Source organism: Pempheris klunzingeri, chromosome 24 (assembly GCF_042242105.1).
Source record: "Pempheris klunzingeri isolate RE-2024b chromosome 24, fPemKlu1.hap1, whole genome shotgun sequence".
Classification (NCBI taxonomy): domain Eukaryota; kingdom Metazoa; phylum Chordata; class Actinopteri; order Acropomatiformes; family Pempheridae; genus Pempheris; species Pempheris klunzingeri.
In genome coordinates this window covers 12,283,120-12,309,603 of record NC_092035.1, presented here as the reverse complement: position 1 = coordinate 12,309,603, position 26,484 = coordinate 12,283,120, and the positions used below count along the sequence as shown (strand labels likewise).

Here is a 26,484-nt window from a genome sequence, read left to right as displayed (position 1 = left end):
TGTTCAATTTGGCTATCAGAAATAATTAATAATTATCAAAGATAATTATTAATTATTAAAATGAATGAACTTTGAATAAAGTCCACCTCGATTGGGGCACCACCTCGAAAAACGAGGAAAAGACAGCCGTTTTAATTGATTTAGTCTCATAAAAGTACTAAACTATCAATTTGGAATTATGTTTTATAATTAATTTAATAACTACTACCAAAATTACCACATTGATAGCTAGCTGAAGGATTTTGGAGTTCTTGACAGTGTAGAAGTTGGCAGTGTTCACCCTTGTACAACATTAAAGGAGACAGCAGGTATTAAAACATTTATTAAAACAGAGCAAGACGCAGGGACATCATTTGTTACTCATTAAGGTGAAGGACTTGTATTTTGGTTGTAAGTACAGCTGAAGCAGAGTAGGTATTAAAGACATCTGCTGTTACAGAAACAAAATCAATCAAACAATCTAACTAAGTCTCTATGACTAAACGAACAAATAATAAGAGTGTGTGTGTGTGTGTGTGTGTGTGTGTGATAAGGCTGAGGAATGTGGGATGGGCCCACAAAGGTGGGGGGAGAGCCCAAATGGTGATGGCCAGACCCCCTGAGGTGTGGGGCAAAGGAGACAAAGGAAGCTAAGTGCTGTTAGCTTAGCTTTGTCCCTCAGTGGCCTGTTGCAGACTGTGTGTGTGAGAGAGATAAAGGTGCAGGTTAAGATAGGATGGTTAGTTTGTATACCCTGTGTCTGTGTGACCAAACTAACATCAACTAAACTTAATGGCTGCACAGTAATCTACAACACATCACAATAATCAAACTCAATGAACATTTAAGCAAGTCAATACATTAACAGGGGTAAACCATGTATGCAGTAATGCTATGCTAATTATGCCCTGCTTTCTCAGCCTGTTGCTGGAGGAAAGGTGTGGTTCTTGTCCGTTGCTGTGTGGTTGCAGGCTGGAGGAATCCGGTCGCTCCTTTGTTCCTGTTAGTTAGCAGCTCTGTGCTAACTTGCTGGTGTGCTCCTGTTGTTGGTTCTGGTTATCAGCTGGCAGCCTCTGGGTCGTGCCTGCTGGCGCTGATCTGCTTACTTCAGGCAGGACCTTGTGTCGCTACCATGAAGGAGGTGGCTGCTCTGGACAGACCACACTGAGGCAGAGCTTAGCTGAATTGAGCTTCTCTCCTCTTCAGGAGAGATCAGGAGAGCTGGTCTCTCCTCTGCAGGAGAGACGTCCGGAAAAGAGGGAGCAGAAAAGAGAGATCAGAAAGAGTGAACTGGTTTTGTTGGCCTGCGGTCGTAAAATCATGTGTCCCCTCCGGCCAATGGTGACTGTGTGTGAAACTGGGGGACAGTTAGTTCTACAGTCCAATAGTTCTTCAGACAAAGAAACATGTGGTTTCACTATGTGCTATTCACTGTATAGTGAAGCACAACAACACGCTGCTATCTTGACGGCCCGCTCGCATCGACGAACCCGATTTCTTGATGTGCAAGTGTTGTTGTTCTTGTTGCTATTATTGTCATATACTGATCGAGCAGCATTGAGACATAACAGCCTCCCCTAAATTTAGCTGGCAGAGTAATAAAATTAATTAAGAAAATACAAAGAAGGAAGATACAAAAGAGCTTCATTCAAGTCTCCACTCTCTGTTGACCTCACTTGCCCCCCTAAAAACCCGGACTGTGTCATTCACCCACTCTGCACGTTGGTTTACACCCCAACTCCGCCTTCTCAAAGCCAAAGGACGACAACTGGAACCACTCTACAATAAAACCGGTCTAACTGTTCAGAAGGACATGTATCACCACCACATCCTCCGCTACGAGGACTCAATTAACACAGCCAAATCACAATATTACGCAGGTCTCATCAGTGCTGGTGATGGCAACACTCAGACTCTGTTTTCATTAATCAACAACTCCCTCCACCCACCGGACTATTTTCCCCCCACACTTCTACTCTGTTGACCACTGTAATGCACTCATGAACTTCTTCAATGCACAAATAGACAATATCCACAGCCAACTGGCCTCTCACATCCCCTACAATTCTTTCCCTCCTGTTCCCCAAACTCCCTCCTCCCAGCCACTCTCAAGTTTCGTCCTTCCCTCTGCTGCTGCGATAACTGAACTCATCAGAAAATCTAAACCATCCACCTGTCAACTCCACCCCCTCCCGACACCTCTCATCAAAGCCTGTTTCTCCTCCCTGTCATCTCTCATCACCACCATCATCCACTCCTCCCTCACCTCTGGTTCAGTCCCATCACCTTTCAAATCTGCTGCAGTAACACCGATTCTGAAGAAACCTGGTTCAGACCCCAACAATTTCAATAACCTTCGTCCTATTTCCAATTTGCCATTCCTCTCTAAAATCCTGGAAAAAACAGTTGCATCTCAAGTCCACTCTCACCTTTCCAACAATAACCTTTAAGAACAATTCCAGTGAGGCTTCCGTCCCCATCACAGCACAGCAACAGCCCTACTCAAAATCACCAACGACCTTTTAATGACAGCAGATTCCAAACTCTTATCCATTCTTATCCTCCTCGACCTGACTGCAGCTTTTGATACCATCTCCCATTCCATCCTTCTCCATAGACTGGCTTCCATTGACTTATCTGGCACCCCACTTGACTGGTTCAAATCATATCTCTCTAGCCGTTCTCAATTAATTCAGTTAAAAACATTTACATCCCAGCCATCTCCCATCTCCTCCGGTGTTCCCCAGGGTTCTGTCCTCGGTCCTATCCTCTTCATCATCTATCTCCTCCCCGTTGGCCACATTTTCCGTAAATATAACATTCAATTTCATTGCTATGCAGACGACACCCAGCTCTACCTTTCCACCAATCACATCACCCCTGTTCTCCAACAGCTTCGCTGGCTCCCAGTCACATACCGCATCACATATAAAATCCTCCTCCTAACCTTCAAAGCCCTCCATAACCTCGCCCCTCCATACCTGACTGAACTCCTCGACATAAACACACCCAGCCGGACTCTCAGATCATCATCCTCCATCAACTTCACTATCCCTCCTGCCAGTATGACCACCATGGAGTCCAGAGCCTTCAGCCGCTCTACCCCCCCGCCTCTGGAACTCCCTCCCACCAGACATCCGTAACATCAACACTGTAGGTGCGGTTGTCTACCACGGGTGGCAGTGTAGTGTAGTGGTGTGGCATGGAAGCGTATATATTGCACACGTGCTATAGGCCAGGTAATGATGCATGGGTGACGGGGAGATCAGACGTTTTTTACCGCTGTCACAACGCATGCAACCACCATCTCAACCATCACGTAAGCAAAAATGTTTTGTATGTAAAGCGGATTTAAATTAAATGTGAACCTCACCCAACAGCACTATCGCCTGGAAAATCATTGTTTGAAGCGCGTTAAAAACAAGGTCTTGTCCCGCACCCAGCTGAGTGGCCAATCAGCCAATTGACACTACAAACACATTGACTATTTTTAAATCACACCTCAAAACCCACCTGTTCAAACAAGCATACTCATTCTGACTGTCACTCTGCAGATCTCCCCTTTTTTTTAAAAAAAAAAAAAAACGGTTACAACTTTTAACTTTGTTTTTATCTGTGTCTTGTACGGTGTCCTTGGGTGTTTTGAAAGGCGCCTATAAATAAAATGTATTATTATTAAGTCTTATGTATGTTTTATTTTTACTAACTGTATGAAATATTAATCATGGGGTCACAAAACAGTAAAGTCTCTAGAGGAAATATGATAACCATTAAAAAAAATCTGAACATGATTTACCAAAAAAGGAGAGGAAAGCTATGAAAAAGTCGTTAAAAACAAACCCTCACTTAAAAGAAGTTACAAAGACAACAATTAGCCAAATGACACCTAGAGAATGGATACAATTAAAAATCTAATTTTATTATGTTGAACCATTTTTAATGGACATCTCTGAATGGACTGATAATCGTTATCCTATAGAAGGAAGTTTTGATAGAAACAAATTGGACCAAATTCGTACATATATAATAGATAACACTGCAGTTCCCAATCCAAACTGGGACAAGGAGTACCTGATTGATGTATTCAAATCTTGGGAATTAATGAGCAAACAGTGGCCAGCAAATGTAAAAAAAAAAAAGAAGAGTAGAAAAAGACTAAATTGATTATGAACATGCCTCAAAATACACTCAAAATAGAACCAGCTCAAACTGATGACAAACAAAGTTAAAAGTTAAAATTAAATCTTCAGTTTCGTTATATCCCTCTCTTAACATGAGCATACCACCTCCAGAATATGAATCTGATGAAGAAATGGTTGATTGGATGTTTGCGTGTTCAGGCACAAATGTACCTTCCCCACCACTAATTTAAGTTACTCCTACAATTATTTTTCCTGGAATTGGTAATATATCAAAACCAATTCAAGACTGAAGAAAACAATGTGTCAACGAATGGATACAAAATTGCAAAAAAGTTTTTGAGACTATAAACAAGAGAAATTAGACTTGGAAAAAGTCAGAGCTGAACAAACTAAATATGTCAAAGAGTGTATGGCATGTGAATTCAAAAAGATTTCCGCTATAATAAAGAAAGGCAAAGAGCTTTAGAGCAGTGTTACGGCGCAAACATAAAAGTGGACTTCAATCAAATTGATACTAAAATGATGAAATCTATTATATCTAGCATATCAGAGATAGACAAAAAGTATTCAGGACATGATTGAATATTTGATAATAGTAGAGGAAGAGGAACAAGAGCATAGCTTTTCAAATGAACAACAAGTAGAGCAGACCTCCTCAGGTAAACAACAATTAAACATTGCAATGCCTCTAGTAACTATGGATAACCGTCTCATGGATAAACCGTTAACACTTATGGAAATATCGCGGATCACGCAGGATGCTCCTTCACCATTAGGAAATCCAACAGCATTTTTGAATTGGTGGACTACAGCTTTAATGCATAGCTCATTGTCTGGAAAAGATGTTCGTTATATTTTGACGACTTTAATGCCACACATTAAAATTGATACGATAATTGAGGAATGTCAAACACTCAGTTATGATAATGACGGACCTATTGACGGTGAAGTTACCGTAGAACGTAAGTATTCGTGGTTACGAAAAATACATAAAGAAGAACACATTATCTTGAGCTGCATTTTTCTTCAAGAAGGCTGCGAGTTCATCAGAGATGTTACCCAAGTTCTGAATTGCAAATGAAAATCAAATGAACCAATATCTGAATATGCAAATAGATTTCAAAAGTGTTGGAAAGAACAAGCTAAGTTAGAAATTACAGAAAATGAAGACCCATTTTTCGTGTCAATGTTTTTAAATGGCTTGGATCAAAATGCAGCTTATACTTGAAAAATATCTGCACCAGGCATTTATTCACTAAAACCAAATGAGCTGTTAAAGAAAATAAGGGAATTAGATGCTATTGGATTATTTGAAATGTCTAAAAATAAACTGCAAGCATTACAAATGACTCCTGAAATTCCTGAACAGGTTATGGCTTACCAAAACACACCATTAAGAGGCAGAGGTATGACTAGAGAATACAGGGACAAAATGAGACAAAATGGACCTCCTCGGTATAGAATGGGATATAACTCTCCACTCCCACCTCAGAGAGGAAGAGGCTTCAACCTTGGGATGGATTTAGAGGGGTCACTGACGTTTGTCATTATTGCCAACAAGCTGGACATTGGATACGAGACTGGATACGAGAGAGGAGGCAGGAAGTATACCAAAACACAAATCCAGGGCATGATTACAGCCCATTTCCTTCGCAGAACAGGGCTCCTTACACACAGCAGCAGACACATAGAAGTGATCAGAAACCTGACACAACCCCTGAACACAGACCATTCAATGCATTATGGACCAACAGTGGGACACGGACAAAGATCAACATTTCAAAATAATAATGAACGCTTCTCAATTCCAGATTTCTAATAAACCATCTGAGATACCACAATTAAGTTTATCTGTTTCAGGAAAAAGAGTGCTGATCACCCACAACTTAAGTAAAACATATGAGATAAACTACAACACGATAAACAATAAGATCCAGAGGGACCTGGATAAATGGTCAAAACTGACTTTAGACTTCAGATCTAGGATGGAAGTGGTGAAAATAAATATGCTACCTAGACTTCTATACATCTTTCTATCATTATCAGTTAAAATCCCAGAGTCTCAGTTCAATGCATGGGACAAACAGATCTCTAGATTTATTTGGGCTGGAGCAAGACCACGGATTAAATTAAGATCCCTCCAACTGACTAAAGAGAATGGAGGTCTAGTGGTACCTAATTTAAAAGAATATTTGTCTGCTGCACAATTGAGATACATAGTCTACTGGTGCTCCTCGGAATATCAGGCAAGTTGGAAACAAATTGAAGAAAAGACAGGCAAACACAAGCCACAGGCGAGACTAGTTATTAAAGAAAATGTGGACCAAAAGTGCAATAACCCCATTACAGAAGAAACTTTAAAAATATGGCGAGAGATTGTACGGAAATAAAAGCTTGAAAAGGACATCAAACTTTTGATGTGGCCTTCTCAATGCCCTAGTTTTCAACCGGCGGCTCTAGATGATAGATGATGATACAAGGTGCAATGAAAGGGGAATGACAGCTCTTTGTATGCTCATTGAAGGCCAATCTTTTAAATCATTTGAAACAATTAAAAAATCATTTAAATTAGAAAGAAATTAAAAATTTATACCATGGAAAGACTAACTTACCACTTGGGGCTGAAAATGTCTACCTTTCATCAAAAATGGAGGAAATGGACAGCGTTTAAGGAGCTTGAAGCTGAATGAACGGACTATGTGGGCCTCTTTGTTAACCACTTGCAAAATAAGGAGTAAGAACTGCCCCTCGTGTTTCTTTTGTTCTGATTTTTTTCTATCCTTGAAAAAAAGAGAAAAAACAGTTAAAAAAACTTTTTTTTTTTTAAAAAAAAAGGTTATTTTAGTATTTTTTACTAAAAATCTGACCATCGCTGTAGGGTTCGTAAACTTTTGAGCAGCACTGTATATGGGCTGCTTCTGGTTAAACATGTAAGGACACCTAAACGCTGACTCCTGTGACCCCTCTGATTTATGTTTTTGGAAACAGACCGGACTGCTCGGCTGCAGTGCTAAAGGGACCCTCGGGCTGACGCTTCCTCATTTTGTCACACGCTCGTGCCGTAAACGGGCTGTTCGAACCAATGCACATCTCGACGCTGAGCGCATAAACCTGTCATCTCACTGCAAACGTTCACCTTGAATGCAACACTGACAGCAAAACACTGTTACACGTGCAAATATAGAGAAAAAAGCAAACACGCCATACATCCACCAAAATGCGTCTTAATGACAAATGGGACATATTTACATATTTCAGCTTTTCCAGGATACAAATGCATTTCTTACACTTTTATCTTTCCCCTTTTTGTCACAGTACTATGATAAAGTGTAATAAATATACAAATTGTGAATGACAGACTTCTTTGCTTCGCACAGGTCCTCACAGACTTCGTCAGTTTGTGCAGAGTCTGTGTGGTTTAGTCTTTTCGCATTACTATCACTATTATTCAGCACTGGAATGTAGCCTTGACACGTCTGCCGTGTCTCGTTAACTTTAATATGGCACCAGTGTCTTGTCTTGCTGCAAATCACTGAGTATAATACTATATTCATACGTCTACTCTGAATTATGGCTTTGTCTCTGTGGACTTACCCATGTGGTAGCTACGCCAAGACGTCGGTGTGGGTCGGGCCTGTAAACCACAATGATTAGAAAACTGTTAGAAAACTTTTGAGTGAGACGGTTATTTGAAAAGGAAACGTGAGAACGAGGCTGGTCTCCCAATGGAAAGTGTTGGGATTCTTACACTACAATTCTTTAGATAGAAATCTGCACAGAAATTAGATCATTGCATAAATAACAAGGTGAACGACAGATTTGCTCAACAAGAGCACACTTGATGGATAAATCTCAGAAAACCTGCTTTATGATCACAAGGTGTGCTCATTCTGACTGTGGCCACATGGGGGCGTTACTATACTATTAGCAATGGAGACTACTGATGATCTTTGCTGCCTCTTTTCAAGTATTTTGCAACCTAGTTTTCCCCTTTTTTATTCACTCTGATCACATTCTGATGATTGGGAGAAACTCCAGCTCCTGTGTCACAGACATATAGTTTGTGGTATTGCATGAACAGTACAGTACAGTAGAGCAGACTTTTCCCATGTGTCTATATGAAGCAAGTCTGCAAACCAACAGTTTGGATAATGGTTACTAAATGACATCTAAAATGGCAAACAAAAAATGACCAGGCAGGATTTTATATGTTTCACTTCAATAAATATCACTGAATTGCATTTAATCAAAGAATTGAGCCTAGATGAGAAATATATGGATATTTGCTGGGTATAAATCTGTAAAGGTATCAGCGTAGTAAAGTCTTGTAAACAGCATCAGGATCGCATCCAAATCAATAACAAATATATTAAATAGATTATTTACAATCTATTAAAACCTACTCATCCTCACTGTAAACCAGTGAGGATGCAGTCCGGTCCTCCAGGCCAGTAGGGGGCGGTTACAGCGTAACACGTAATGGCTAACACCGTGTTACATATGAAATGCTATGAATTAACTTTATTTTAACGCTGTAAAGCATCTGTATAATCTGTCATTCAGCTATTTTTATTTAAAATATGTTGCGCACCTTGTGTCGGGCTGGCGGCGCCGTTTTTAAGGTAAAGACGCTGTTTAATGAGCACTAATGAGCTAGCTAACAGCGAGGCTAACAGCGAGGCTAACCTCCTGCTAATGTTCCCAAACTTCATCTTTGTTGTGCTTACTGGTAACACTTTGCATTCAAGTCTCTCGTATGTGCATTTATATTAGTTAACTTTGACACATAAGCAGGCCGTGTTACCGTGTTGTGGGCAAACGGTGAGACAGGTGAGCTGAGGTGTCCGTGTCTCTGCAGAGCTCCCAGGGGACCGTGCCTTACTCGTGGGTGTCTCCAGCCCAGCAGCGGCGATGGGCCTCGCGCCTGCCCATGAACACCGTAGTCCTGTTTGTGCCGCAGCAGGAGGCCTGGGTGGTCCAGAGGATGGGGCGCTTTCACCGGATCCTACAGCCGGTGAATCTTTTCTGCCAAACCTGCAATAAGACACTAATTTCTCTCTCTGTTTGACCACAGTTCATTTATGCAGATGAGTGAATGAATGAATGGATGGATGGAGCACCTGCACATTTAACCCACTTGTTTTGTCCTTTTATTACAGGGACTGAACTTCCTCATTCCCATTCTGGACCAAATTCGTTATGTGCAAAGCCTCAAAGAGATTGTCATTGACATCCCTGAACAGTCAGCTGTCTCCCTGGGTAGGTTTTTTTTTTTTCATAATGGGAGAAAGTGATGACATTTGAAAATTGTGCTTATTGGTGGTTTAGTTAACCATCTAAACAGCTGACTGAACTGATATTCTTTGCCCTTACACAGATAATGTGACTCTGCTAATTGATGGAGTCCTTTATTTAAGAATCACAGATCCTTTCAAGGTACGCTGGCAATATTTACTATATATTTATTTAAGTATATATATATATTTATTTAAGTATATATATATATATAAGTACTAGCATGTGTTCTTTCCTAGTTATTATGTATCTGGACTAACAACTGCCAAATAACTGGAAATAACTGTACAATGTGTGTAATAAAAAATCACTGTAGGAACATTTGAATCACAGTCATGTAAAATAATCCATCAAAAATTCAGTTCAAACCCTAACACATACCTGACTATTACTAAGTACAGTTAAATTAATCTGAGATTGAAGTGACAGAGTGACTTGTAAAAATCTGTTGTATGATCACTGGTTTGCAGTAATCCAGGAGCTCTCTGATTTTGCCAGCAGGTGGCGCCTGTTATGTTCTCATTCATGACCTGATCCACTTAGAGATTGATTCGTTTTGTCTCCCTACAGGCAAGTTATGGTGTACAAGATCCAGAATATGCTGTGACTCAGCTTGCACAAACCACAATGCGTTCAGAACTGGGTAAACTAGCCATGGATAGATTGTTCAGGGTAAGAAACCTCTGCACTGCTTGGTGTGTATTGCATAGCAACGAGGGAAGTACCTGAAACCTGCTGCTTTTCTGGTTTTTGAAGGAAAGGGAGCATCTTAATTCCAACATCGTCCACTCCATCAACCAGGCGTCAGACGAGTGGGGCATCCGCTGCCTGCGCTATGAGATAAAAGACATACAACTTCCGCCTCGTGTTAAAGAATCAATGCAGATGCAGGTAACACAACAAACACACACACACACACACAACCGTGACTGTCATTTCAACACTGACAGTTACTACACACAAGGTTCTGAGACATGTCGCACCCAGCCACTGGTTGGTTTTAGGATGATTTTGTTTCCCTGGAGGAGAAATATTCAGCATCCCTCTTTGTTGTCTGTGTAGGTGGAGGCTGAGCGGAGGAAGAGAGCCATAGTGCTGGAGTCTGAGGGGACCCGGGAGGCGGCCATCAACATCGCAGAGGGTTATAAACGAGCTCAAATCCTGGCTTCAGAGGGAGAGAAAGCCGAGTACATAAACAAAGCGGCCGGTCGGTGTATTTCCCTTTTGTCTTAAAGAAACATCTGTTTAAGTGGGATTTTTCCATCGACTCAGTTACATGCACGAATCGTGTGATCACATATGTAATTGAAGGTCTTGTTAACGCAGGACTCAGGCCGTCATTACGCTAAATCCACAAAGCATTTAATTACGCGCCTGCAGACTGTGTTACAACACTACACTAGGATCTCACGACTCAGACTTTAAACAAATCAAACGCGCTTACTGACAAATTGAAAGCACATTGGAGAGCAAGCGAATTAAGAGGAATGAGGAAAAGGGACGTCTAAAGCCTCCAATATACTGTGAATCCAAAACAAATCTAGTTTTCTTTTAAATTGTCATGCTGTGTTGTGTTTAGGTGAGGCCCAAGCTGTGTTAGCCAAAGCAGAGGCCAAATCCAAGGCCATCCATCTGCTGTCGGAGGCTCTGGCTGAAGAGGTATAAAGTAGATGTTATGGCCTCTATTGTCTTCAAAGGACACGATATTCACAGTATTTTACAGTAACCAGAATTTTGGTTGTGCTCTTGGTAGAACGGACATGCTGCCGCCTCGCTGAGTGTTGCCGAGCAGTACGTCTCCGCTTTCTCCAAACTCGCCAGAGAGTCCAACACTGTGCTTCTGCCCTCCAACACTGCTGACGTCAGTGGCATGGTCACACAGGTATACTGATCTACCTGCCATGGAACTTAATTTGCCTTTAATTTGCTCACAAACTATATCATTATTATTATTTTGTATTGTTCCTCTCCACCTCATCCATTATTTTCAATACACCTTATTGTGTAATATCACTTACTTAACTATTGCTATCTGTGGTAACACTTAGCATCCTGTTGTTCTGCCCTCAGGCCATGACCATTTATAGCACGCTGGCCAAATTGAGGCCAAAAGTTGAGGCCATAAAGACCAAGACAGAGGAGCCCAATGAAAAGCCTCCAGTCCAGTCAGCATCATCTCAGTAGCAAAGGACGCCATTATCGCTCTAAACTGCAGCAGACGCTGAAAAAAGCAGAAGCAGTTTTCCACAATTATGGAGGACAATGACGCTGCTGTGTGTACTCCCTCGCTGTCTGGCGCAAAGGGCACAGATTGCCGGGGCAGCCGAGCAGTGCTCGATAAACGGAGACGATGCGGAGCGGGGACGGCTGGGAAAAAAGAAAAAATTGACCACAAATGTCAGGTGTTGTACGTGGACATGTTTTCTTTGCACATACAAAACAATCAACTTTACGTGGACATTTGCTCAATGTGATACTATGTCGACAGTCGTGTTTGTCATGCTTGAAATATAATTTCATATAATGATAATTTACTATATTTTTTTAAAGCAGTTATATTTTACTATAGCGCATACAGTCCTTTGACATAAAGCAGTTATTGTTTGGGGTATGGTTCAAAACCATAAAGGATAACTACATGTGTCTATTTTTTCAGCCTGGGCCCTATGTATACATATTTTGAGGTAGAAACGACTGGAAGGTACAAGCAATGCAGTGGCTGCAACATAATCCTTTGAAGCAAGTGCAGCTACTCAAAGTACGTCCAATAAAAGTGCTTGTTTTCACCAGGCTCAGATTGTTATTCTGTGTGTCTGACAACATTATGAAAAGGATCCCTACGGGGGATGGACTTGTGAGATCCTTTTGGTTTAACCAGAAATTACATTACGCTATTCAAACCCACCAGACTCCATCGACAAAAACAGTGATTTTGCCTTGCCCTTCCAGTTCAGACTTCTAAGTTGGTGCTCTGCGGTCGTTCAAATGGGTTTTTGTTATTCATAAACAGTTTCCAAGTTCCTAGTTGTCATAAAAGCACCGCTTCCTGTGATGAGCTTGTCGTAACTACTGCAACTATACCCTCTCGCAAAGATGATTTATCACAAACATTTCTGTTATCTATTATCATTCTGATGTAAATTTTGATATGAACCTTATGCTGAGCCATTTCCCTTCAATATTTCAATTGTTTGAGACCAGCAAGTCTCAGTTAGAGTAGTTTGATTTCATCAGTACATCTGTCACAGGCGTGGCAGCTATTTCACGAGAAAAAAGACTCCTGTGCGGTAAAGCAGTTCTCGTGGTTCCACATCTTGAACAAAACTTCTCTCTTTTAAGAACTGATTCCATTATTTGAAACACTTCCACTAAAAGATTTTACTTAAAACTTTCCAAGAGGCGCTGCACACCCACATCTAGACGTGTTCCTGTATTAGAAGCAGTTTTACTTTACGACTATCAGTCTGACAGAATCATTTTAGGCCTGAGGGTGAGGGCCACCCAAGACGATGTAAGTTTAGCAATGGAACAGGGAGGAAAAGACTTATTTCTTCTAAACAAATGTCTGTTTGTCTTTTTCTCTTATTTTGGCCTTTTTCTAACTTGACTCTTGCTTCTGTTTTAGTTGTGTTTGGTTTGTTTTCACCCTCTGCGGAGGATCATGCTCAATAAATATTTCATCGGGGCTTTAAATTCTCCCCATCACGCCCCCGAGGAAGCCGTTAATCCTTCAGACAGATAAAGTAAATGCTAACTCATACATATTCAGAGTTCATTTCCACGAGGCAGGTGATTTGTTTTCTCTTTTTACACATCAGCAAGCCTCTTGGTTCGTGGGTGCCACAGAAAGGATAAAGCCTGGAGTTACAAACTGAACAGGCTCCCTCTAATTCTATGCCGTGAGCTCATATGATGAAATGGAGAAAGCAATGACTGGAATGTGGAATATGGTTGCGTGGATTTCAACACATAAAGCGTACTGCAAGCAGACACTTGCCACCGTGTGCGTGTGTGTGTGCAGGGGTGTGCGTCTTTAATCCTTGAAAAGGCTGCTAGTGACTGGCCCAAATATCGGATGTTTTCTCATTCGAGCGTTTCCCAGACACACCTCTTTCTCCCTCGTCGGCGGCGGCCTTCTGTCTCTCCCTTCCTCTTCTTATTCCGTCTGACTGTCTGTCTTCTCCTTAATTTATTTTACAGTTGTCGGTAACTCCTTTGCCTCAGGAGAGGAAAAAAAAAAGATCATAATTTAGACAAAGATGTGAGCTCCCTCTCCTGTTCACCTCTTCTTACCTTCCCCTCCTCCTCCTCATCCTTCATGACACACAGACACACATGCCCACAGCCTTAGGGCAGTATAGTTAAGGAGGTATGTAAAGTTTTTCATTTTTAGCACCCACCAGAGGCAGAGAGAGAAAGAAAAGAGATGAGAGGGGGAGGGGAAGAGACAATGATGGAGCTTGATAAAGTGCAAAGGAGTGAAAGCAGAAAATCTGTTTGGTGCTGCAGGTGTGACGCCAATTTTGCGGCTTTACTAGTGTTTCTCTACGTCTCGTGCACACAGACGTACTTGTCTCGACAAAGCAATAGTGCTTACCGAGGTGAAGAGAAACCAGCGGGAACTGGAGCAGCTGATATAAAGCAGAACCAGCAGAGAGAGAGACGGCAGAGGTATTAGCAGCTCATAAAAAGGCACTTAAAGCTGCAGTTAAGCAACTCACACATTCATCACCGCTGGCTGCTACCGAACACACACAATTTTTTAAGTCTCAATGGCAGCTGCTCCCATTACAAGGAATTAGAAAGATGGAGGGGCAAAGATGTTAAGATAACAAATATGTGAGAAAGAAAAGAGTGATAAGGAATGTGGGAGAATAATGTGATTCTGTAACTGATGCTTGAACCTGTCTTGTTTTTGTCTGAGAGGACAAAAGTTATAAAGCAAAAATATCCTCACCACTGAATTTAAATCACATAAAAAGAGGATGATGGCATGTGTTGGGAGAAAGTGTGTCAACGCCAAGGCGCTGTCTGCTTCTCTACACGCTGTAAAGCCTGCAATTTCTGGGGAGAAAAAAGCGAGTGTGCCAGTATAATCAGCTATAATGCACGAATCATCTCTTTCAAAGCCCTCACTCCGCCCACAAGATACAATCCCTCCATTCTGGTATTTTTTCTCATTCACTCCAGCAGGATGTCTATGAGCAGGACGCACATTCACTCTAGTTGGACAAGAACTTAATACCAAAAGCTGGACTTTTTTTTATTTTTAAATCTCCTCCTTTCCTTCATTTGGGAACCGGATTTGGAATAAGTTCTTCTCTTTTTTTTTCCACTCTCTTTCTCTTTGATGCTTTTCTAAGGATCAAGCAGCCTGACAGAAAAAGTTTCGACAGATTTAGAAAGCAGCAAAAAAAAAAAGTCCAGAGAGAGACAGGCAGAGCTTTGCCCCTGAGGTTTCTGAGGAGGAAACAGGAGACAGATAAAGAGGCAGCAATAATCTGAGAGAGAGACAGGGAGGGAGGGAGAGAGGGAGGGTAGAGCACAGCTGTCGGGTGAACAGAAGGGAAAATATAGATTAAAAAAAAAGCCTGGAGGTGCACAAGTGTGAAGGACGAGCAGAAGAGACCGACGACCAAGGCTGGAACAAAAGGGACGTACGCGGTCAACGCATTAAAGGACGGGGATTGAGGGATAATTCGAGTTGAAGGTCAAGAAAGACACCAAGAGAGAAAACAGCAAACAGAGACAAACACTGACTTGGGGAAGTCAACACCTGACATCTAGCTAAAACGCAGTGAGAATGGAGACGCGGCAGGACGAGAGGAGAGACTTCAACTGAAGTGAAAGGCAAAAGAAAAAGGAGGTGTGTTTGAGCCAAAGTAGAGCAGACGATTTCCTCATCATGTTTTATTCAGCTGGCTTCCCAATTTCAAACAACCTGCGCCGGAAGAGCAACTTCGTCCCGGGATAGAATGAAGAGAGGAGCAAAGAGATACCTGCTGAGTCTGTGACACCCTTCTGCTCCTCCTTTTCCTCCTCCTCACCTCAGACTCCTCCAACTTCCTCTCCTCCTCCTTTTCTTTCTTTCTTTATATCCAGCTTTGAATTCACTGACTTTCTCCTCCTCCTCTGTCCTGATATCTCCTCTCTTCTCCATCTCCTCACTATGTGGATACCAGCATTGCTCCTATGGATTCTTAATATCAGCAATTTGTGCTCAGGACAAGATTATACAGACTACTACCAAACTGGAGACATGGGCACTGAGGTGAGACATTTCATTTCTCCATCATCTCTAAAAACATTTGCTGCACTAACATATTGCTGTACCATTTCTCGGCTTGGCTTTAGACAAAACTACTACTAATTTAAGTGTCTCCTATTGATTACAATCAAGAGACAAATTAAAGTACAAATGTGAGCCAAATATTCAAAATATATCAAGCAGAAAATTGTCACCAAATTTTTACATTTGGCGCCCCACATTGGCACATTGGGGATGAAAAAAGTCAATGGATCTTAACCCACCTGAACAACTAAGGGAGATTTGGAGACAGACCTGTCAACCATCATCACAACACCAAATGAGAGAATATCATTTGGAAGAATGCTGTTGGCTAAGCTAGTAAAGCTCTGTTTATACAGGATGTCTCCACAAGTTGAAGAACTAATTTACGAGACAGAACTGACAAACAATATATGTGTTCACAAGATCAATTCAGTCATACTGCGAACCATCCAGTGGTTTAAGGGTAGTGGCAACAGCACGGACACGCAGAATGTATATAATATATAATCTAGTGTAGAGCGGTTAGTGTATGATGGTTGTATGGTGGTTTTTCTATTTTCTAAGGAGAAACGAGCTTTTTTTCAGTCTTCTGTCGTGCCAAAAATTTGTATCCATCCATTTTACATTCACAGTATAGAACAGAGAAGTTCTGTGGTCTTGTGAAATGTAAAAACTTGTCTTTTTGGAGTCTAGAAGAAGCTTTAAACTAATCAAAGAGATGGTCAAAGCAGACTGTAACCTCTTCAACGTGTTAGAACCTGTATGCTGCATACAAGATGGTGTCATCAGCATAAAAATGAACATTGCAATATTCAATTGAAAATATATATATATATAAGTATATATGAACTGTAGAGCAGCTTATTTAGCTAAATATCATGATCGACAGTATCAAAATGCTTGGACAGATTACAAAGAGGGTTTTTACCAGGTGAGTTAACCATGCCGTTTTCTGTGACGTAATTTGAAATAATACTATTGGCACAGTTCTCTGTAAACGACGTGATTTGCTTTGGTTTCAAGTGTTGGCTTTCCTGTAAATCCTGTTTACAAGCCAACCGGGAAACTATCTGGTGTTCGGCTTCAAGTTCTATTGAATGACTTGTGAATATGGGTTCTTCTGTCAAAGTGTGTACACGGTGGAGTTAAAAGCGTTATCAAAAATGTCTTTGGCATAATATGAATGGAACTGGCCATTTATCAACTGTTTAAAAGAATAGCTTCAGACATAAGATGTTTACACTGGAAGACAGACTGAGTGACAAATGCATGGGTGTGTGCATGTGCGTGTGTCTGTGTGCCAGCAGTATCTAACGGTCATTCGTCCATCGTGACCTCATAGTCCCACAGCGATTACCTCATGTCATGTGATCACTTAACAACACAAAGCAGACAGAAAGAGAAAAGAGGAAACCAGGGAAGACTTTGAAAGAGAGAGAGACAGAAGAATCCATCATCCAGTGTAAAATTACAACTACTACTATTGAATTATTGGAAGTTATTTGCCGGAAAAAGTATTACCACAAATTGTTTCATTTTAAAAACCACTTCAACAATGAGTGAAACACTGAATTGGAGTAACTCAATTTAAATCAATAGCAGACTTTGTTTTTCCTTACTGAAATTGCACAATAGCTGTAGCTATAGTTGTGTCTCAAACACTAAAAAAGTGTGGTTGGTCCAACACTTTGGTGCAGACTGAAATATGTCTCTTCCTGCTACTGGATGGACTGATGGCATTTGGTTGAGATTCATGGTCCTCAGAGGATGAATCCTATTCACTTCAGTGATCCCCTAACTTATCATCTATTGCCACTATGAGGATGACATCTGGGCTTTCGAATGAAATGTCTCAAGAACTTCAGGATGGATTGCCATGAAAGTTGGTGCAGACATTCATGTCCCTATCAAGACGGATTGGAATAACTGGTGATAAATTCAAAATGAATTACATTCCCATCAGCCTCAGCTGTACTTTCTGTTTATTACTCATAAGCAAACGGTAGCATTTGTTCTTATCTTGGAAGAACTGCAAATGTTACAGTGAAATGAAAGCAAAATGAAGACAGCTGTGAGATACACGGAAAAGGGGGAGGTAAAAAATGACAGAAAACTACGTTGAGATGGATGAGATGAATAGAAATGGAAAGGGAGGGGGATACAGAGACAGTGAGAGAGTGAAGGAGAGATAAATGGAAAGACTGATAGGAGAGATCTGGTTTCTGTTTAGGTAATGCCAGCTGTACCAGTCTGCTCCTTCTCAGCCTGAAAAACTAAACAGCCACCCCATATCCCTGGGAGGAAGAATTAATATTTGACACCCAAATCGACCCAGCTGACATTTGGTCCCTGCATATGATACAGAGGCATTTATTCTTATTAGTCTGTTATACAATTAACATTTTATCTTTCATCTACTGTATCTCTACAGGGTAGAACAGAGTCATCCATCATGACTCCAGGAAAATCATTAAGGGGATGACTCACAGCAGGAATGGTTTATAGAGTGATATCTACTGTCAACTGAGAATTCCAGCACAAAACTAGTCCACCACATAAAGCCTCTTTGTGCAATAATAATAATAGTAATGTGGGTGGTGTTGGCTGAGCTGACAATCTCTGTTCATTCATCTCATTAAAGCAGGCCTAATGCTGCATTTAAGCACTCCTCAGAGGCTCTTATGCAGGAGTCACGAGGTTGCTCGTTTAACTTGTTGTTAAAAGGCACATTAAAGAAGGGTACAATGAAAACTGATTCATAAAAACCTGACTGAGGCCAACACTAAATGCAGACTTTGTAGCTTCCATTTGTACTTGAATGCAAAAACACGTGTGTGTGTGTGTGTGTGTGTGTGTGTGTGTGTGTGTGTGTAGGTGAGGAGAGGACACTTGTACTCATAATAACTAACAGTAGCCAACATGTTACAACACATTGGTAGCAAAGGTATTCACTGTTTATCCAGCTCAAACCAGCAGAGCTTACACTGTAAATTCTACAGTATCTAATAGTTTCCCAAAGAAACATGACATGGAGCAAATCTGTGTTGCATTTTAAGCATTTCTATCATATTTCACAGCCCAAAACAGGCTGAAATTTGTCACTTCTTTGACGGACTGTTGTGTCATCAGATTTTTCCCTGCTTTCCAGGCTCCGGTATTGTCAGATGACCAGTCCAGTTTGACTACAGTGACGAGCGTGGATCAGCTATTGCAGATTCTATACCCCGAATACAGCTTGCTTCAGCACTGCCTGACGAAGAAATCGTGGCACATCTCCTCTTCCCCCTCTTCCCCCTCTTTTCCCACCTCCTCTGCAAGCCCTTTGGCCCAAGCTAACAATGAGGATCTGTGGGGTCAGCCGAGGGAGGAGGCTCTTTACAAAGTGGACGGGACGCTAGGAGGTAAATATCGAGATGCATCACATTGGACTCCCAGAGATTTCACTACAAAACATGTCATAACGGACCTCAAAGCTTTTCAGATTCAGAGCGTCATGAAACATAATCCAGTGCCATAATCACATATGTTTTCAGTCATCTTAGAGGAGATCCAGCGGACCTCATGCCAGCCCAGAGAGGTGTGTGTTGAGGTCGCCAAAGAATACCCAGAATCCACCAGTCAGTTCTACCTCCCTCGCTGTGTGGCGCTGCATCGGTGCGGCGGATGCTGCAACAACGAGGCCTATTACTGCACCAACACAAGTTACTCGCTTGTCAACAAGACAGTGAGTCGCAGCTGGATTCTCTTATTTCTTCCTTGTGGCGACCCTTTTTGTTTCCATGTCAGACACTTGTTAACACTCGTGCTCACTTACATTACACAACTGTGTTGGTATTTTCTGCTCTCACATCTCAAAGTAACTCGGGGAAATAGGACTTAAACCAATCTACCCCTTTATGTAACAAGCTCACGTGTATCGCAGCCCGCCCTACTGCAGTGGGACGCCCTTTGGCTGCGACTGGACATCAAATCAATGCAAAAGAAGTCACGCACAGTTGCACAATCTTCCACCCATTGCATCAACTTCCACACGTCAGCCACATCGCATTTAGTCATCCCCAGTAAGATTGCAATGACAGTAGTAGAAGAAGAAGAAGAAGAAGAAAAAGAAAAGACAAGGGCCGAGAAATACTTAGACACACCTGTAACCATCGTCTTTCCTCCTCCCAGCTGTTGGAACTGTCCCCGCCAAGGATGGATCGCTCCGTCGTCATGGTAACCTTCGTCAACCACACTTCCTGTGAATGCCTCTCCAAGCGGCCCCTGCACTCCATCATAAGACGAGCCGCGACAGATCACCTGTGAGTAACAGTGAGGAGTGACGTGTGTGTGTGTTTGCAAACATTTCACTATCTGAGTCATTGGTATCCGTGCATTTATAATGTGTGTGTGTGTGTGTAGGTGTTCCCCGCCCGAAGTTCCCTGTGCCTTGGGGTCATTATGGGATCCAGTGAACTGTGTGTGTGTCTCTACAGATGCCATAAACTACTCTGACAGAGAGACAGGTATGTGCGCATGGGTCATGTTGGTGAAATTATTCAGTTTCCGTTGTGACTGCTGCATAATAAGGTCAGATCGCCCTTCAGGGGTTTTAAGATAACACATTTCTGTTATATCAAATTCTGTGACCTTTCTCTAATTTTTGCTGGTTTTTCCTCGTGAAATGCCGCATACACTCAGCTCTTCTGGCCATAAAAACCCATCAAAAGTATCCTGAAGGAACACTGCTTCATTTTAAAGAGGAGACCACATCTCCAAAGAGCAGAACATTTTGCCTCATGGGTACAACCCTGCATTCAGAGCAGGCAAAAAAACCCTATAACAAACCCAACATCAGCTGATTTCCACTATGTAAGTGGAAATCAGCTACAGCAGGTGAAGATCTGCACAGCCTGTAACTCCTGCCACTGCAGTGGGGGCTGCACAGACACTCCTCAAACATGTTGTGAGCAGACGCCAGCAGCCAGAAAGATCATCCATGAAGGGAATCTTATAGAAAACATGCTTTTACTTTTAAAAGTGTGTGTGTTTTGAAAAGTGGATATCGTTCCTCTGTTGCACGAGTGAAATGTGGTGAAAATAGCTCTGGAACAGAGGCAGTGTCATCAAAAATGTGGCTGCACCTTCGCTGAGCAGGTTTTGGAATGTGAGCCAGATTTCTGCCCAGGTTCAAAGAAATTTTCTCAAAACTGTACCACAGCCAGACGATGATAAGGAGGATGATGATGATGACTGGGCGGCAAATGAGATGATCTGAAACCACTTCCCCCCTGGGGGAATGTTTATTCACATATAACGTGAGAAGTCAGAGTGTCTTTGTGGCATTTTACTTGTACAATCATGCAGTGAAGTACAGTGTCTTCATCTCCTGCTACTATTTCATTTTCTAATAATCAACTGTCAAACCTCACGTATCACACAGCTGTTGTTGAAAATAGATACCAGTGGGAAAGAATGCGAATGACTAGAAATACAAACAAATTTTTAAAATATATATGTACATTTTAGTCATAGTCGGGCAAACATATCCAACTGACTTTTCCTGAGAATTGGGCTTAAAAGTAATGTTTTCACAAGCAACTTCAGTGAATACTCTCTTCTATGGAGCTGCACTGAAGCACCGCAGGTATGTGAAAGCTCAACCAAAGGACCTAAAAAAAGAAAATGTCAGCTTCTTTGCGACTTTAACCACTGGCATCCATTAGAGAGTCTCCAGCCCTGCTATGTGGGGCTGCACGGTGGTGCCTCAGCTGAGTCTCATGGGAACGTCGTTAGTTTTTCTTCTTCTTTTTTGTTCTTTTCATGAATTAATCAACACCACTAAACACCATTTTATACCTCCTTTCCGTGTGGCTTCCAGAAGCGCTGGATTCGGGTCTGCTGGCTCTCTGTGGACCCAACAGGGTTTTGGATTACTCCACCTGCGAGTGCATCTGTCGAAATGGACTCACGGAGGACAGCTGCGATCCAGGCTGGAAACTGGACCATAACACCTGTAGGGAAAGTTTCAGTTACTTAAAGAATTTCATATTATGTTGTAAAACACCAGAGTCTGATAGAATTTGGAAAGATGTAAATAAGGAACAAATGTTTTAATGAATTAACATTGTACTTGTCCAAAGTGGAATGCCATGTTTAAACACTCGTGTGCACTGCTGTGTGCAAAAGTGATCCAGAAACTGCTGTTTCTCTGTAGCTACCTCTGGCCCTGGTTTCACAGGGAGCAATTTACTGTAAATACACCAAGTTGCTAAGAAAGGGGCTGTCATTCTGGATCTGCAACCAGGAAAGAGTGAGCCAGAAAGATGAAACACAGACAGAGGAGAAGTCTGGGAAGTAGGCCTTTATGCAAATAAGTATAGTAACAAGTCAGAACCCAACCGTCAGATATTTAGTTTCAGCTGTTAAATTACCTTTATGTCTTTGTTTCTCTCACTGTTTCTCCTCCAAGGTGAATGCCAGTGTGAAGGTCAAGGCGAGGGGAAGTGGTGCCCCTCCGGCCAGCGGTGGGACGAGGAGCTATGCGGCTGTGTGTGCGCCGCAGAGTGTCCCGGGAGTCAGCCCCTCAACCCCGACACCTGCCTGTGTCAGTGCAGAGAGAGTCCACAGTCGTGTCTGCGCCAGGGCAAGAGGTTCAACCCCAACACCTGCAGGTAGGTGTGCAGGGAAGCCTGGAGCCTGTCCTCAGCTGCTGAAGTGTCCTTGAGCAAAACACTGAATTTCTCAGCTCTAAGCTCCTCCATCTCCTTTGGGGGATCAAATTATCACAAGTATTCACACTCTGGGTCTCTGCCAACTACACCCTTAGAACATCCTCTGGCCTGAGCCAAACAAGCCAATAAACAATGTTTCTCATCAACATTTTTATCTTGCCTCTGTATAGGGAACAACATTAATCCTGCACTTTATTATAACCTTTATTCATTTGTTTTGGCATTTATAGTAGCTGGAGTTTGTTGTCGCATTGTTTACACCACAACCAGTGCGGTTGAGGTTGATATTTCCTGTCTGTCAGCATCAAAGCATTTCACAATCAACGAGTGACAGGGAACACTCATCTCATCTTTTTTTTTTTTTTTTTTTTTTTTTTAAATCAAAGCTTGTCTCCAGGTTGCGTCAGAACAGTTCATCGGAATTATTACTTCCTCTTTCTCCACTTCCACTGTTCCACTGATGCATACACACATTTCTTGAAATTTTCCAGCTGGACTGCACTTCTGTAACATGAACTCTCTTATTGCATTGCACAAAGACACTGACTGCCATAGCAGCCCAGAACACACTCAAACTGCTTATAAAGGGTTTTAAGAGAGCATGAAATATGTAGATTGGCTCTAGGGACACCAACAGCAACAACAGGTCTTAAAATGTACACGTTAGCAGTAATGGCTTAGTAATATTGACAAACTTGAGTAGGTTTTTACTGGTTAACGCATCAGTTCTTCAATGTAATTTGGTTCTTTGCATGCTCTGATAATGCCTGCTTGTTATCTGGCAAACTGTAGTCTGTCACTCGTGCTGTTCCACGCATGTCTTCTGGTTAACTGAGTTCACACTTTAAAGCTCTAGCTCAGTGTTTTGGACGTGGAGGTGAGGATGAGACAGTTCCTGGTTACAGTGACTTAAGACATAAAAGACATACATCAGATTGTGTAGTGTTGGCGCAGATAAATCTCCAGCACCTCTTGATTCTTTTTCCACTTCTGCACATCAGTTCACCGCGAGTTCACCCGATCCAGTGGCTTATACTGGGAGAACTGGTCCTGTCTGCTGTGCTAGGGGTGCCGTCACAACTCTTCGACCTGGGAGAGAAAGTAGGAGGAAAGAGTGAGAACCAGAGCTTTGACAGAAAGGGAAGAGGGAGAAACTGAGCGAACCCTCGATGGACGTGTCATGCATTCCAAACTGGAAAAGCTTTCTTTCGCTCGCATGTTTCCATATGACCTTTTATGGACACTGGGTGTCCGAAACGTTCGGTCTCGGTTGCATGTGCGTGCTCTGCATACGTGTTGTGGTTCCCACAGTGAGCATGAGAGAGTTTAACCTTCCTCTGACCCAAGAGGCCTGCGGGGAGACAGACAGGGAGACAGGGTGAACTTGATGACAGTGAGCAGAGCTGCCGTCAGACAGGCAGGCGAGCTCGGAGACAGATGGAGTGACAGACACAAAGAAAAACACGTGAGCTTTGATTTGGGTCATTTCTAATCGTGGTTATACAAATGTGGGAAAGTTCACAGACACACATTTCTTTTGAATGGCTGGTGCAACCCAATCCAGCTCTTTAACACAGCCAAGGTCATATAGGATGTTATTATCCAACCACGCACAAGACAACTCTTTTACTTCATTCTTCATTTTGTCTATTTTTTTATGTTTGATTCCACATCTGGTCACAGTAGGTGGTACACAGAAGACCATACACCTACTGTGATTTTGAAGAGGAGAGTTCCCAGAATTTGTCCATAATCCTCCTTCCCTCTGGAGAAATACTCCCTCTTTTTCTCACACACAGAACCGTTTGATGCACAAACAAAACTTGGATGAGGGTTTATCCAAAAGGGATGTGAAGAGCTAAATAATCGATAGTGTTCGTGCCAAAAGTATAACCTCCCCTGTGTTTGCTTTTTATTTGTTCTTCTTTGTTCCTCCTCTTAACCTCACCCTTTCTTTCCCTCCAACGCTCTCTCAAATGCTTCTTTCCTACTCTGATCCCTCCCCACACTTTCTCCCCCCTCTCTACTACTTCTGTCTTTTTATTTCTACTTCGCCTTCATCTTTCCATCCTCCTCTCTCCTCTCAGCTGTTACAGGTTGCCTTGCAGAAAGCCCAGGCCCGTGTGCCAGACTGGTTTTTATTACAGCCACCAAGTCTGCCAGTGCATCCCAAACTACATGAGGCCAGAGTGGAATTAACCAATCACAGGCAGACAGAGGAGCAAGACTGCAGATGCTGCCGTTTGTTGGCCTTTGACATTAGGCTAGAAATGTTTTGGCGTGTAAACAAAGGAGAGAGAAGGAGGAAGTGCCTGTTAACAGCAGGGAGATGGACCTACACATTTACATGTAATGGATTACAGAAGACTACAAGCAGCACTTGGAGGAGGATTAATGCTGACTGCGCTCTGGCACAAAGGATGATGGGAGTGCTTCCCAGTGAAACAAAAAGGCCAGATCAGCCGCCCGTATGCAGTAAAACTGGAGTAATCTTAGCCAAAGAGAGGAGAGATATTTGACTTTCTGGTACTCTGTCTTTAAGTGCCCGTGTGTTGGCCCTTTTCCCAACACTAATAACACGATCTCCACTGGAAGCAGCCAATCACACCTGGAGCATGACAGCGAGAGCGGAACAGACCAATCAGACCCAGAGCCAGCGTTCGTCCCTGCCGCAACGTGTTTGAGCAAGATATTCACCCACCGACCTGCTGCAGAGGCTCCGTTCACAACTGTGTGAAATGGAAAGTGGAATAAAATAATAACAGACCAGACTCCATGCATTTTTTCTTAGATTCCAGCTTTGCGTGTTGGCTGCCTCGAGTCATGACATATTAGAGAGGTTGAAGGATTTATTTTGCAGAAATGATGTGATGTCGCAGGGCCTTATATTCCCGCTTTTAGGGAAGGGGAGCCCAAGAGGCTGTTTCCAACGCTAGATTTTAACTGCAGCGAACAGATTGTGTGTGTTGCGTGAAAGCAATGGAGTTGAAGCTCTTTCCGAAGCTTGGTTGTTTATATTTAGGCTGACGATAAAAATGTCTTTTTACATAAAAGTCATAGCTGGTGCAGCTTATTTGAGTCTTCTCATTTTTCCCAAGAAAGTAGAGGTTTAATGCCAGGCCTGGTTTAATTGAACGCTAATTTAAACACTCCACAACAGCCATTAGAGCCTCCAGTTTCTACTTGCCTCTACTGTAGTGCTGCTTTGAAGATTTCATACACGGCTGAACCCAATCACAGTTGATGTTAACACTTGGGTAGAGATCTAGATCTTGTAGTAATTTAACTTTACACACTCAAAGTAATATTATTTGTAAATATTTAAATCTTTTTCATATTTAAAAATGAAATTTTGAAGATGGAATCATTTGTTAATGTAAAATACCGTATTTAAGTCCATATCATAACTAAATATTGTTTTGGAATCAAACTATTCACATCTTTGAACTCCAGTAGTCTTAACTATTGATGAATGATGTTTATCACTGTCCGCTTTGACTGCACTGCAGAGTATTCATTTCAACACCTCTTTTAGACACGTATACAGCTTTTAAATCATGATTTTACAGCTCAAAAATACACTAAATGTTAGGATGAAGATCCATTGCAGTGTAGAAATGATTGTAGTGTTTGTGCTATATGGATGTAAATAACTGAAATTCTTTTATCATGCTACTATTAGATATTTAAAGTAGTTTTGAAGTATTGATTAAAAGCCACGTCAGACTGATCTGTTTGTGTACCAGTTTTGTTAACGTTGAGTATTGGGCTTTATTTTTCAAGGGTATATTGGCATCTAGTGCATGTTTCAGTTCAAATACTGATAACAGAACACTTTTTTTAAATGATTTTACCATGTTAAGATTAAAGTCAAATGCAAGATTGAAGAACAAGACATTTTTGACTAGCCATTAACCAAACTATGAAAATTATCGCACTGTTATAAATGCCACAGTTTTACATTTTATTTTGTCATTTAAAGCAACATAATGTGAATTTTGCTTAACAGCAACCCCTGGTTACAAGCATTAGTTTTTAGATAACTGTTGCCAACTGGTTCAGT

General features: G+C 41.8%; 2 protein-coding genes across 3 annotated transcripts; both read left to right on the top strand.

Annotated features, from left to right (window-relative positions):
- Positions 1-1,792: 1,792 nt before the first annotated feature.
- Positions 1,793-12,184, top strand: LOC139223416 (stomatin-like protein 2, mitochondrial). The gene is made up of 12 exons (XM_070855331.1): positions 1,793-1,859; positions 2,821-3,118; positions 7,727-7,757; positions 8,980-9,135; positions 9,275-9,380; positions 9,499-9,557; positions 9,987-10,088; positions 10,173-10,307; positions 10,479-10,623; positions 10,996-11,075; positions 11,170-11,298; positions 11,487-12,184. Exons 1-12 carry the CDS (start codon positions 1,793-1,795, stop codon positions 11,598-11,600), a joined length of 1,422 nt encoding a protein of 473 aa, XP_070711432.1. The 3' UTR covers positions 11,601-12,184.
- Positions 12,185-15,227: 3,043 nt separating this feature from the next.
- Positions 15,228-25,600, top strand: LOC139223566 (vascular endothelial growth factor C-like). Of its 2 annotated transcripts, XM_070855509.1 has the most exons (9): positions 15,228-15,422; positions 15,599-15,687; positions 18,857-19,109; positions 19,242-19,432; positions 19,879-20,009; positions 20,110-20,213; positions 21,569-21,703; positions 22,160-22,361; positions 24,509-25,600. In XM_070855509.1, the coding sequence occupies exons 1-9, from the start codon at positions 15,392-15,394 to the stop codon at positions 24,618-24,620; spliced, it is 1,248 nt and encodes a 415-aa protein (XP_070711610.1). In that variant the 5' UTR covers positions 15,228-15,391; the 3' UTR covers positions 24,621-25,600. The 2 variants fall into 2 exon arrangements, with proteins under 2 accessions (XP_070711610.1, XP_070711611.1); XM_070855510.1 differs by having other exon boundaries at positions 15,228-15,687.
- The last annotated feature ends 884 nt before the right edge of the window (positions 25,601-26,484 follow it).

What these genes read in the sequence shown, in the direction of transcription:
- LOC139223566 (XM_070855509.1), top strand. Translation starts at nt 15,392, where the DNA reads ATGAAGAGAGGAGCAAAGAGATACCTGCTGA. An exon ending in CTGGAGACATGGGCACTGAG is followed by an intron (nt 15,688 to 18,856) that starts GTGAGACATTTC and finishes CCTGCTTTCCAG; the next exon opens with GCTCCGGTATTGTCAGATGA. An exon ending in GAAACTGGACCATAACACCT is followed by an intron (nt 21,704 to 22,159) that starts GTAGGGAAAGTT and finishes TTCTCCTCCAAG; the next exon opens with GTGAATGCCAGTGTGAAGGT.
- LOC139223416 (XM_070855331.1), top strand. Translation starts at nt 1,793, where the DNA reads ATGTATCACCACCACATCCTCCGCTACGAGGACTCAATTAACACAGCC. An exon ending in GAATCACAGATCCTTTCAAG is followed by an intron (nt 9,558 to 9,986) that starts GTACGCTGGCAA and finishes GTCTCCCTACAG; the next exon opens with GCAAGTTATGGTGTACAAGA. An exon ending in TCAGTGGCATGGTCACACAG is followed by an intron (nt 11,299 to 11,486) that starts GTATACTGATCT and finishes TTCTGCCCTCAG; the next exon opens with GCCATGACCATTTATAGCAC.